At 49.2% G+C, this 13,448-nt stretch overlaps 1 protein-coding gene across 5 annotated transcripts in view; it reads right to left on the bottom strand.

Moving 5' to 3' along the window:
• ADAMTS17 (ADAM metallopeptidase with thrombospondin type 1 motif 17) overlaps nt 1–13,448 on the bottom strand; it is a 255,794-nt gene that overhangs the window by 240,446 nt on the left and 1,900 nt on the right. For all 5 annotated transcript variants that reach the window (XR_016018253.1, XM_074317647.2, XM_088789326.1 and 2 more), the window contains exon 3: nt 7,011–7,176. Coding sequence is in view for 4 of the 5 variants with exons in the window: in XM_074317647.2 (XP_074173748.2) it covers nt 7,011–7,176 (166 nt within the window). In the remaining variant the exon portion in view is untranslated. The remainder of the gene's footprint in view (nt 1–7,010; nt 7,177–13,448) is intronic.

The raw sequence follows: 13,448 nt of genomic DNA, 5'->3' as shown, positions 1-13,448 counted from the left end.
ATATGAAAAAAGGAATAAGAAAAATAGAAATAGAAATTAAAGAAATGCAAAACAAAAAGCAGTACAAAAGAAAAAACCAAAACCAAAGCTAGTGCTATGAAAGATTAATAGACAAATCTCTACAATTAAAATTAATGAACTAGATCTGCATTTATTAACATGGATAAACTTGGAAAACATTATTGCGATACATGCAAGTTGCACAGTACAAAACCATTTATGTAAATTTTAAAACATACAAAATAACACAATATACAGTTTATGACTACATAACACAAATGTTATAACAGTTTAAAAAACAGGAAGGATTCACACCAACCTCAGGATGGTGGCTTCTTCTGGGGAGTAAGTTAGAAGGAGGAGAAGGGAGATGGGGTGGAAGGATACTCAGTCTTATGCATAAATGTTAATTTCTCTCAAAAAAAAAAAAAGTTCTTAAGCAGATAGGGCCAGATCTTAACACGGGTTAAGTCTGAATAATGGGTATGTAGCTTCTGACTTTTGTTTTGTTTGTAAGGGGGGTGCCTGTTTTAAGTATTTCATAACTAAAATATTTTATACCTGCTACATTTGTTTACTTCTTAACTGTCTATCTCTCCCACCAAACTATGAGCTTCCTGGAGGCAAGGGGACAGACCATGCTGTGGCCTGTGTTTAGAGGGTCAATGAATACTTAACGACTAAATAAACAAAAATGAGGGGAAATGGAAGCATGTGACCCCTAAGAGTCACTTCTGGTCTAGAAACGCTGAGATTCTTTGATTGCATTATGAATTTGCTCAAGAGGCAAGAATGACGGACTCAAGAATAACGAGGGCCTTCAGCTCCCACCTCAGTGTTCTTTACAGTTTCTCTTTCTCTCCTGCTTAATACAGAATGAGAGCGTTGAAGTGGTCCCCTGACAATGAAGAATGGGGGTACAAATAATAATAATTACACCACAGCAGCTGCAACAATAGCTAATATTTGTTAGCTGCTGAGGGACAAGTATGTACTATCTCATTTAAAACTCACACAATCCCCAAGAGGTAGATGATATTACTCAGCTAAGATGATGAAATTGAAATTCGGAAGGGCTGGGTCCTTTCTCACTTGTCTGAGGTTATCCTGCTCCTTTAATATGATCAAGAAAAAACAAAACAAATGACGAGCCACCTATGACTACCATTCATCTAGAAAGGGTCCCTTTAGCGGGCCCACTTCTAATTTCCTCTGAATTTGGTTTTCACCTTTTAGGCATTGGGGAGTGTTCTCAGGAACGTGTCCTTGTGACCCAGTGTGGCTGGGACACCCCTCCTGTGCGTGTCCCTCAGCAATAACCATGAGAAGCAGACACGCTCAGCGTCATCCTGTGTCTTCTCAGATGAGAAAACGGGCTGTTAAGGGCTGAACTGTGTAACCTCATCACTGGTCCCTTAGAATGTGACTGTTTGGAGGTGAATAAAGTAAGTCGCTAGGGTAGGCCGTCATCCTATCTGCCTGCTGTCCTTATAAGAAGAAATTAGGACTCAAACATGCCCAGGAGGAAAGCCAGTGAGAACAGAGCGAGAAGACGGCCATCTTGAAGCCAAGGAGACAGGCCTCAGGAGAAACCTACCCTGCCGACACCTTGATGGTGGACTTCCAGCCCCCAGAACTGTGAGAAATAAATGTTAGTTGTTGCCCTCCAGGCTGTGGTACTTTTTTCCAGAAGCCCTAACAGACAATACAGAGGCAGAAAGATGTCAAGAGACCCTCCTGGGGTCATAGCAAACAGAGACCGTGTTATCCTTCTTTCTCCGGGAATGATAATTTTTAAAATATCGGTGTCTCCTTTTGGAGTTAATATGTTATATGTCGAGAGATACTGAAAATATCAACATGAAGAAATGCAAGTGTTTTGGGTTTCGCATCCAGTTAAGATGTAGAAGAGCATGGAAAACCACCACGACCACTGAAACAACAAAACATACTGGATCAACCACAAAATCTTTTTTTGTTTGTGTGTTCGTGTTTTTAATCCACTGGAAAGCTGACGTCTCAAAAAAGTTGATAGAAACCAAACTTCAGAAGAACTGAGTCTTTCCTAAGTGAGCAAAACCCAGCAGCCACTTTCTGGGGCCCAGGCTGGAGAAGTAGCTAATCAGAATCTGATGGAAAATTTTATGGAAGTTAGAAGGAGCCGGCCAAATTCTCATCTACCATGTGGGCTGTAATGATGGATTAGACCTGGATTAAAGTTGCTCTGAATCTATGCCACCAGATTTCTACCAAGTGTGTGGTAGCTGGCAGGAAGTGGATACCAGGATGGAGAGCGGGGGATACCTCCCTATGAGACCTGAGCTCCCGGGACCCTGGCTGAAGCACTAAAACCAGCGGTGAGCTGAAAGGAATTAAAGTCGCAATCCAAGCTAACCCACCTCAACCTCTGATGAAACCAAGAGTTTATCTCCTCAGCCTCGCTGCCCCTTTCTCATCTTTAGAGACGCCGGCTGAACACAAAGCTGTCACACAGAGAAAGAACAGCCGAGAAGCCCAGGCTGGTCAAGCCTCACCTCAGGCCCCACAATTCCACGGGCTGTGGCAGTGATGTCATCAGCGTTTAAGCCATTTTGACTTCTGTCATTTCCAATCAACACAGTATATACACAGACGATTCATGCAAATTCTTGCATAATGAACAATACACAATTTCTGAGTAGTCATGATGTCCGCTAAATACCGACTACATTATCTTTATAATGCTATGAATGAACCAGACAATACTATAAAATAACTTCACTTATTTGTAAAACAATCGTAACAGAACTTAAACTATAAAGCAGAGCGTTGTGCCTGCATAGCTACCTTTGTCAGATGTGTCCTAAGGAGCCCATCGCCACCACTCAAATCATTGGAGGATTCCTCTTTTGAAAGTGCCTCACCGCAAATTAGTTTTATTTTTTTTACCATCAACCTCTATCGTTACATGGCATATCTACCATGGTGACGAAGGAGAAGACAGAGATTCAAATTGTTAGCAGAGACCATGAAATGCTAGTGAGAAGACCCTAAACTAAATCTGAGAGGAGAAATTAAAATAAACATTGAAGACAGACAAAAAATTTTGAAGTAAAAATAACCACTGAAAAAGCAAAAAACACTTCAAAATATCCAAAGTACCATTTTAGTTGAGCATAGCCAAAAAAACGTTTAAAAACTCATGCTTTCACAAAAAAAAAAAAAAAAAAAAAAATGCTCACAGACTCCATATTTTCAGGCCAAGTTTCAACCTTCCAAACTGGAGTGATATTTTATGAATCAGTTTATAAGGTCCTAAAAATAAGGAGCTATAAAGGAAATAGGATCAGCCAGTCCCCTCTGTGGGAGCCCCAAGAACTGCTAGAAATTCAAGCTCAGGGGGCCCCCCCGAGAATGCAGCAGTTCCTTCCCGGTGGTCTCCCCCTAGAGAGCATGGTGGCTTACCTAGCCCAACTTTCAGGTAAACTGCCTGCTTCATGGAGGAGGAAGAGTCACAGACTCCTCGTCACCTGCATGAGCCAGCCGGCTGGCTAGTCCCAGGCCATGTCCAAGGTTGACACAAACTTAAGGACAGCACACAGGGACACCTATGGCCACATGTTCCGCCATAAAGAACAAGCTCCCATGGGAAATCTTAGAGTAATCTGATGAATCTTGCCAGGAAACTTCAACCGTGCATTTTGCTGGGGTTCCAGTACATTAATGTTTCCAATTTCTAAGCTCCCAGTGTTGGAAAGTTCATCCACACCAGACAGTACCTAAAGGAATGCTCGTTAGCTAAGCCTATGAAGAGGCTCATTGTCTTTCTCAACACAACCACCAAGGTTACGGGGACCCCATGCAAAGCAAGAAGGACCGGACACGAGATGGACCTTTTTCCTGTGTCTGTGTGCGTACCCAGGACACAGCGGGAGTTGGCACTGCCTTCAGTATACTTGTTGCTCCCACCACGCAAAGCACGTCAACGTGAGCTTTGGGGGCAAAGAAGAGGAAGGTTATTTTTTAAGCAAATTCAGAAATTTCTCTCTGCGCCCCTGCATGGCTGCTCTTGTCTAAACTGAGGTTCCATCAAATCCTCCCCACCCTGGTTTTGTTACAGTTTCATTTCCTTCCTCACAGGCTAAACAGTCTATCAAAAGGGTGACTTGACACCAGCCTCCAAGACAAAAATGCAAACACCAGCACAGTTTATCACTCTGTCAGCAATCCGTGGTGTCACAGCCCTTGAGAGGAGGGCAGATGGCAATCAGACATTCCATGACCCCGTCCACGAACGCCCTGGGCTTCTGGTTGCTGACGAGCCGGTGATGAGTGCTGGTTTGAGAACAAAATGAGAATAAAATGTACTTGACCTTGGATTTCACGGTAGGGCCTACGTGGTGGTTCTCACCTGAGAAAGCCACGCCCAATGGTCCAGAGGTTTAAGACTCCTTAGCGGAGAGGCTCTCGGCTCCAGCTGACCTTTAGAACCATGTGGGGAGGTGTGAAATCACCAGATGTCCAGACTGCCCCACAAGACCAACTAGAGCAGCTCTCTGGGGATGGGACGCTAGGGGGAGTAGTTCTCTGGGGATGGGACGCTAGGGGGAGTAGTTGTTAGGCTCCCCAGGTGACACCCATGGACAGCCAGTGCTGAAGACCACTGCCGTTGAGTGACCCTCTGCCTCTGAACCCATGTGTCTGGATCAGCTACGGAATGCACCCAGAGACTTAGAATGACCAACAATCATTTATGTTGAAAGAGAGAAAGAGCAAAGGATCCGGGGCAGACCGGTGGCTCAGGTGGTTAGAGCTCCGTACTCCTAAATCTGAAGGCTCCGTACTCCTAAATCTGAAGGCTACCGGTTCGATTCCCACATGGGCCAGTAGGCTCTCAACCACAAGGTTGCCAGTTCGATTCCTCGACTCCCGCAAGGGATGGTGGGCAGCGCCCCCTGCAACTAAGATTGAACATGGCACCTTGAGCTGAGCTGCCGCTGAGCTCCCGGATGGCTCAGTTGGTTGGAGCGCGTCCTCTCAACCACAAGGTTGCCGGTTCGGCTCCCGCAAGGGATGCTGGGCTGCACCCCCTGCAACTAGCAACGGCAACTGGACCTGGAGCTGAGCTGCGCCCTCCACCACTAAGACTGAAAGGACAACTTGGAAAAAAGTTCTGAAGTACACACTGTTCCCCAATAAAGTCCTGTTCCCCTTCCCCAATAAAAAAAAAAAAGAACAAAGGATCCACCAAGACTGACCTCGATAGGGTCAGGTGGCCAACATTTAAAATAATACACCACCCCCAAGCCCACACACACAACCAATAGGGACACTCACCAAAACCCCTGCTTCCTACTACCGTGTTGCCCCGAAAATAAGACCTAGCCAGACAATCCGCTCTAATGCATCTTTTGGAGCAAAAATTCATATAAAACCTGACAGCAAAATAAGACCGGGTATAATATAACATATAATATAATACCAGGTTTTATACAAGACCGGGTCTTATATTAATTTTTGCTCCAAAGGACACATTAAAGCTGATTGTCTGGCTAGGTCTTATTTTCAGGGAAATACAGTTAACGGGTATGCCGTTGCTAGTTGCAGGGGGCACAGCCCAGCATCCCTTGCGGGAGTCGAGGAATCGAACTGGCAACCTTGTGGTTGAGAGCCCGTGCTCCAACCAACTGAGCCATTTGGGAGGCAGCTCAGCTCAAGGTGCCGTGTTCAATCTTAGTTGCAGGGGGCAGAGCCCACCATCCCTTGCGGGACTTGAGGAATTGAACTGGCAACCTTGTGGTTGAGAGCCTACTGGCCCATGTGGGAATTGAACCGGCAGCCTTCAGATTTAGGAGCACGGAGCTCTAACCACCTGAGCCACCGGTCTGGCCCGGATCCTTTGCTCTTTCTCTCTTTCAACATAAATGATTGTTGGTCATTCTAAGTCTCTGGGTGCATTCCGTAGCTGATCCAGACACATGGGTTCAGAGGCAGAGGGTCACTCAACGGCAGTGGTCTTCAGCACTGGCTAGTCATTTATGCCAAGGTCTGTCTTCCCTGATTTTGTAAGGGTGCAAGAAGGAACAGAGCAAAACCCCAAAGCAAAATGGCATTCTCTCCGCATGTACCACTCGGAGCTCTGCTGGGATTGCAGAGGTGGCCTTGATACAGCAAAATCACGTCGCGTGCCTCTGTCAGACTGGGGGGTGAGGGGGTGGGGGGGTGGGGGCAGCCACCTGTCCGGGTCAGGACCGCATGAAACAGCTGAGCCAGGCTGCAAGGCTCATTTCTACATAACCAAGTTATTCTAAAAGAGAGTCATACAATCGATTTATTTCCCAGGTCACTGGCATACTAAACCAAGACACACTACATGTTTTATACAAAGATAAGTCTTTAAACAACTCCCAAAGGTCAGCCATTGGGTGCCATGTTCTCCCCAGGGGAGGAAATGCCACCAGTGGAGAGCAGGTCATGTCTTCACAGGGGACACGCACAGGCAGGCTGCTGGTGACACAGCACCACGTTGCTGCTGCCACACTTTGAGCACCACTGCTTTGGGGGCCTCCAGGCAACTCTAATGAGTGCATTCAGGACTAAGGAGCCGTGTCTTAAGAAGGCGCGCTCTGGCCCGCGTACCAAGGAGAGCGGGACCTCATCCCAGCTCAGCCGCCCACCTGGGGCTTGGGAACAAGAAGCCATCGACGTTGTTCCGTCCCCAACTTGTTCCTCATCTGTAACCTCGAGACACTGCACTAATGACATCCTCGGCTCCTTCCGGAGATGCCTTTCTCAAAGCGCTGCTACACATGAAATGCTGACACTTACCCACATAGAATGGAAAAGGAAGGGGCCCTCCTGGCCATAAACAAATAAGTAAATAAAGCTTTCAGAATACAGGGAACGGCGGGATCTGGCTCACAGGACTGGAAAGCATTGGGGGACACAGCAGTGGGGGTGGTTGTGGGACGTGCAGGGGTGCCAGGGGGGCGTGTGCTGTGTGAGTCGGTGGTGCGGTTTCCCAGACTCACCTGTGAGCACCTGGCAGAGCCGCCCAGACACCGGGGCGTCCGTGGAGGGGCCGGGTGGCAAGGACCATCTGCGCCTGATCACATGTTCTCGTCCGCTGAGCGAGCCCTGGGAGCTGTTGAGGGGCTGGATGAGCACGAGCTGCTGCCCGAGCTGGATGAGGCCGACCTGCCCAGAGAAAGGAAACGCGACTGGCGTCGGTCACCCTCATTCTCACGCACCCACGACCCCAACGGCCCTAGGGCTGCAAGGCTGCCTGCTTCCCACATCCGGGCTCTTTCCTTGCAGGGCGCCCTGATGTGCTGAGCCCAAGAATGAGCTTTTGTGCGACTGGCAACAGCCCACCAGCAGCCGTGTTGGGGAGAGGGACACGAGGTGGCGGTGGTGGGGGGTGACAGCAATATAGGCCCCAGCATCCATTTTCCAGCTTTGCTTCCAAAGAAGATGGATTGCTTTATTATTAATAAAAGCAAACTTGATTTTTAAAATCATCCCCCAAAAGTCCACCTGAGGAGTTTACCCCAAATGTGTTGGGAATGAATGACAATTATATCCTTATGGGAAAACGTCTCTCTCTCTCCGGGGACATTTAGAATTAAACAGAGATGGAGTCACTCAGACCTTGACTATCACTAGTTTGGTGACAGGGGATTTGTACTTTGTTTTCAAAACTTGCAGCGTTTAAGAGAACAGGATGGCAAAGTATCCAACGGATTCGATTTGTAATTCTAATTTAAAGTGCATCGTTAATTTAGACTTGCGATTTTTAAATCTACTTAGGTTTATAAGCAGCCTTAGAACGTAGAAGAGAACTTCAAGACTTCCCATGTTTATAAGGCTAATTTATTAGGTTTATAAGAATCACTTCAGTGCTTGCAAAGGGCTTGTTTCTTAATCAGACAACTAAAGAACCTGAAAATCCCATTGAATGCTAAATTTCTAATCGCAGTTGGAAGGGTGTCAAAGTTTGTTAATCACCAAATTTGTAAATGGAGCCAAACATTATCCAACGCCTCCTTAAAAAGAGAGAGCAAAACCGTGCTGGATGACCCACAGACCATGATTTGTAAATTGAATGAACAATTTAAGAACAAGGATTTCAATTTGTCCCTTGAATAGAGTACATTCTAAGTCTAAAAATATAGACGTATATACGATGCAGAGAACTATACGTACCCCTCATGGGGAACCAGTGCTGACAGCATTAAAACGACGGGCCCTCCTTCCCCTTGCCCTGCTGCTCGTTTTCCTTAGACCTCCCACGAGGAACCCCACGGGACCAGCGCTGGGGGAAGACCCGTGTTTGCACACTGGACCGCCCGGTCCATGGCCCCTCCCCCAGGGCGATGGTCGGGATGCCTTTGCTAGCACAGCTGCAGACTTAGGCTGCCACGGACATCCTTTTTTCTCTCTTTCCTGCCACTATTTTCTAAAAGCCATGGCATACTAAACCAGCGGTTCTCAAACTCCAATGCCCATCAAAATCACCTGGTGCGCTCGGGTGGGACCCAGGATGTGGCCTTCCTAACAGGTCCCCACAGGACACTGATGCTGAGGGCTGGGTACCACATTCCAAGAAGCCCTGCTCTCCACAGCCCAGCAGCTCACTCAAGCCAAATGGCACAGACCCTCCACCTCCCAAAAGGAGTCCTCGACACCACGCCTTTCTGAAAGTACATCCGATCCACGAAGAAGACCGCCTCCATACGAGCTTTAGTACCCAGAATACAGGGTGCGACTGGACTTACAGCTCTAAGCAGATTTCAAGGTTTGCAGTTCATTAGAACTCGGCCAAGAACAACGCCGAGGTTTTACTGCCCAAATAAAACTGTCTGAAAGTGGCTGTGCACGGCCTGCAGGAAAGCATGGCTTTCTTCCCTCCCCTTTGAAGTTAAAAACCCGAGTTTGTTCACTACAATACTTTGGGGAGGCTGAAGAAGTGGAGGAGGAGGGTGGGGGATACAGAGACCCACTAGAGCTGGGTGTAAAGAAAGCCTCAGGGCAGAACACCTCATGACTGTGGGTGAAGATGCCCACGGGACACAGAGGTGGCAGGTGTGGCCCGGCACCTGGATGAGCCCACAGCAAGAGACCTGTGCTCCTGTAGGGGGCACCCCGCTCTAATGGGGGGGGGGGGCGACTCTTCCTGAAATGCTGGGGCTACAGGCTATGGGATGTCAACGGCCCCCCTTGTGTCTAGTACTTTCAAATCCATGTATCATTTGTTCAGTCTAGTGTTGGCGTCACAAGTTGAGGTGGAAAAGGCCCGTGAGCAGAGAGTTCTAATGTGATATAATATAGGGAGAATCTCACCTTGGTGAGAAATCCTACAGGTACACACACGTACACACACATACACACACGCACAGGTTCCTGGGGGGAGGTTTCGCTTTAGAAGGTCTTGTTTGGAGGGAACCATATGCTAGCTCGTCACCTCGTGTGTTCAAACCCTCTCCTCCTCTGCCCACCCCCCTACCACTGCTATCACCAGGGACCCCCATTCAACAGCCAGAAATGCTCCCCATTGCCTGTAGGGATCGTCAAAATGTGACCCCAGAACAGCAGCAGTACCTGGGAACCTGCGAGAACCGCCAGCTCTCAGGCCGCAATGGGGCTTAGCACCAGCGTGACAAGTCCCCAGGGGACCTCTGATGCCAGGCTGCGAACCCCTGCCCTCGGGGAAATTCTAAATGCCTTGGGCTGGCACCCATGGCTCCGCCTTACCTAATCCACACACCTGTCCAGTCAGGTCACCTCCCACCGTGTCCTAAAACAATAACCTCCCATCCCCAGCCCAAGGCCAATTCATGAGCCTCTTATCTCAGCAAGGACCTGGCCTTGGTGGCTTTGCCATCCCCCCTCCCGCTTCGACCCTAAGGCTCCAGTCCTACCCCCACCCCCCAGCCACCCTGCAGGATGCCTCACACCTTCCTTCCTGTCCAGACCTGCTCTGCCGCCAAGGCCGGGCCTGCCCTGTATTTCTTTGAGGCTTTCTGGGAGCCTACCAGAGTGTCCTACCTATGGCAGGTGTGTGATAACGATCTGATCATTTTGTCAACAGTGGTGACTGATTGGTGGGTGTCTAACTGGAAAAGTCTGGAAACGACCTGTGGGGCAAGAGAAGAGACGTGTTTTCACTGCCTTAACGTGCCACGCTCTCACTGAACAATCTCACAGACTTTATCTATTTCATTCTATCAACAGGCACGCAAGGCCGATGTTATTTAGCCCTTCTATGGCTGCACAGAGACGTTCCTAGGAGGGGAGTAATTCGCTCCAAGAAGACAGCCCCAGATGGCCGCGCAGTCTCATTTCCTAAAGGACAAGAGCGTGACCGACCGTGCACGTGAGTGCGCGTGTGCAGAAGCGTGCACATGGAAAGGTTAACTGGGGCTCTGGTTCCCTCCAACGTACTGGCTGCAAAAACAGCTCCCGTTGGACACATCCGAGGTCAGGCAGCTGCAGCATTTCAGAGTTCAGGAAATCAGCTCCAAGAATGCAATCAGTCTAGGGTGCCTTCAGTTCATCATCCCATCTCATACTTGCTTTTCTTTTTTCAAACGTTGCCAACTAAACAGAGGTTCAAACGGGGATATCTAGTTACGTCCGCTAGGTGATGGTCAGGGGCAGCCAGACGCCTGAGCGGCGGTGGGTGAGGAAAGTCACCGTGAGGCCACGTGAATGTCCTTCCAGAGGGGGAGGTTGGAGGCCCTAGAATTCTCTGATCCAAATTCTCCCCTTCAGTTCCCCCCAAATCTCACCACTGTCCTTTCCCTTCTTCTTAACTTCCCTTAACCTCCACTCAATTGTCCCTTTTTACAAAGCTTTAAAAACGTGCACTGCATTTGCCAAATATATTTATGCTGCACATGGTAAGTTCTTCAGTAATAGTAACTGATGAGTCACTGAGGACCACGCACCTTCCCGATACCTGTATCCAAACACTGATGGATGGTAATGTCATTTGGTCTGTTCGCTCCCTTCCGAATCGTCTCCACACCGTATACTTTTTGCCAAGAGGAACTCCTGCTCTGCTCTATGTGATCAAGTAATGCTGCATTAAAAGGCTGGTCACTTAGATACCCAATCAAAAGAGAGTCTGTTATCTCTTCTACAGGGAGAGGCAGCAGCATCCCAGACCGGCCTCTTCATCCCGGGAGTCATGGAAACGCAGGCTGCCCTCTTGCTCTTCCAATCTAAGCCACCGGCTCACGGACCAGCGGACCTCATGCCCCGCCCCTACTCTTACCTGGACCACACTGCTTCCCCTGTGGAACAGAGGCGAGCATTCCCACAAAAGCCCCCAAGTGGACAGGGAGGAGGAGCTATCCCACTACCAACGTAAGAAGTACTATCCATGCTGTGCAGTGCAGGGGGCTGACCAGCCAGAGTCGGGGTGGGCTGGGCCATCAAGTCAACCCGTGACCAACCTGGGTGAGAGACGCACCAGGCAAAGGGCCCGTGGGCTGTGACTCCAGAGCAGGCGCGCTAGGAGCATTCCTGAGCTCTCTGTCCATCTGGGGTGGCCTGGAAAAATGGCATGGCTACTTCTGCAGCCCATTGCTAGTCATGTCCTGTCTGGTCCTAAAATCTCATGCACAGCACCCGCCTGACAGGCCACAGCCTTGGCCAAAAAGCGTGGCAGAGGGCCTGGCGGGCAGCTGACGCGGAGCTTGTTAGTATTTGTCTAAGGCAGAATGACTACTGCTCCAAACTGACAGAAACTCTTTGGGGCTGGGAATACCTTTCTCGCGTGCCCAAACATCACTGCTTTGAAATTATACGATTACGGACTCTCTTCCAAAACCCTACGTTACGTCTGAGGACTCTTGGAAATGTGAAATTTATTCTTCATGCCCCTAAACAATGAAGCAATGATCTAGTCCAATCACGTCTCTCCTTTAAACAGATACGAAACATTCCTGGGGACAGCATGGAGCTCACACATCATGGAACAGAGTCTGCGTGCCCCTGCGCGCCACCCTCTCCACTAAGCTGGAGACGTTAAACATGGCCGGATTGAACTGAGCGCAACATCGGAATAAAGTTTTATTGAACACAGCCTTCTCCATCTGTTTACTGACCATCGGTGGCTGCTTTCTCATTAAAAGGGCAGTGCTGAGTGCTGAGTCAATATGACAGCGACCATGTGACCTTCAAAGCCTAAAATACTGACTATTTGGCCCTATCCAGAGTTGGCCACCCCTGCTCTGTATGACTCTACATGTCGCCACCTGTGACCACCAAAAGCGATCTACTTGATATTGCTCCTCTCCCACGCCTTGTAGCCAGGCCTGTCCTGACAGACACGCCCGTGCCACACACACACACACACACACACACACACCCCATCTCCACCTCACAGCGCTTCCACCACAGTCAACAGAGACGGACACGTTACCACCCACCTGAATGGCCTCAAGCACATTTGAGAACCCAAGGCAAAGCAAGGTGGGGGGCAGTGCAAACGTGGTTAGCCTAAGCGCCTGTTTTCTTTTCTCTGTGCGTTTTGGGATCACCTTGCAAGCAAGAAGTCCACCCCCAAGCCACCCCACTGTCTCTTCCCCCCTGTCTTTTGCCCTTCTTTCACAGAGTGTACCTACAAAGAAGAGTCCAACGTCCAGCTCACACGAAAGGGATGAACACGGCAGACTAAACAACAGAAGTGTCTGCTTAAGCAAGAATTTAGAATCTCTAGCCACCCGCAGCTGGCACACGCTGAACGCGGCCTCTTGGCCGGGTTCCTTTATCTAAAGCACAGCGCCCTCACATGGTGCGGGAGGGAAGGACAGTCCTGAAAGCCCGGAGGACTGAAGTGAACCCTGGCTGCTCAGATGCCATCTGTGAGAGGGCCCAGCTCTCAATGTTATCCAGATTTCCACCCTCCGCTCCCTCGCAGAGAGCTGCTCGCTGGAAACTTTACACCAAGAAGTATAAACTCTGACCTCTACAGAAACTCACTAAACCGCAGCAAATGGGATTCAGATGTTTCCATGTATAGTACAGTGATGTGACCTAGACTTTAAACACTTTGGCAAAAGCAGCAAAAATGATGTGCGCCTTGCAGTCCCTCCCAGAACATGATACGGCCTTGATCTGAGTCCTGTAGTGAGCTGAGCCTTTCTCACCCCACCTTCAGCCTCTTGCCCACAGCCCGGTTCCACATCAGCTCCGACCAGGCCCCCTCCCCCGGTCCATTTCCCTTGTTTAACCAAAGAAGCCAATTTCTCCCAGCTGAGCAAAAGTGGATCCCATGCTGACCAGGACTCAGAAAAGTCCTGAAAGGGGCACGGGTGAAGGTCAATCCCAGGGCATTACCCCCACGGGTCCCCTACAATGCTCAGAAGCAAGCAGAAGTGTCCCATAAAAACCTGGGCCCCCAGGCTTTCTGGCTTTGCTGCAGATTCTAGGCAACTTGTTGCAGACTATGTGGGTTAGGG

Source organism: Rhinolophus sinicus, chromosome 13 (assembly GCF_057876585.1).
Source record: "Rhinolophus sinicus isolate RSI-liver-muscle chromosome 13, RSI-T2T, whole genome shotgun sequence".
NCBI classification, from domain to species: Eukaryota; Metazoa; Chordata; class Mammalia; order Chiroptera; family Rhinolophidae; genus Rhinolophus; species Rhinolophus sinicus.
The sequence above is the reverse complement of the archived record's forward strand: the minus strand, read 5'-3'. Positions and strand labels throughout refer to the sequence as shown.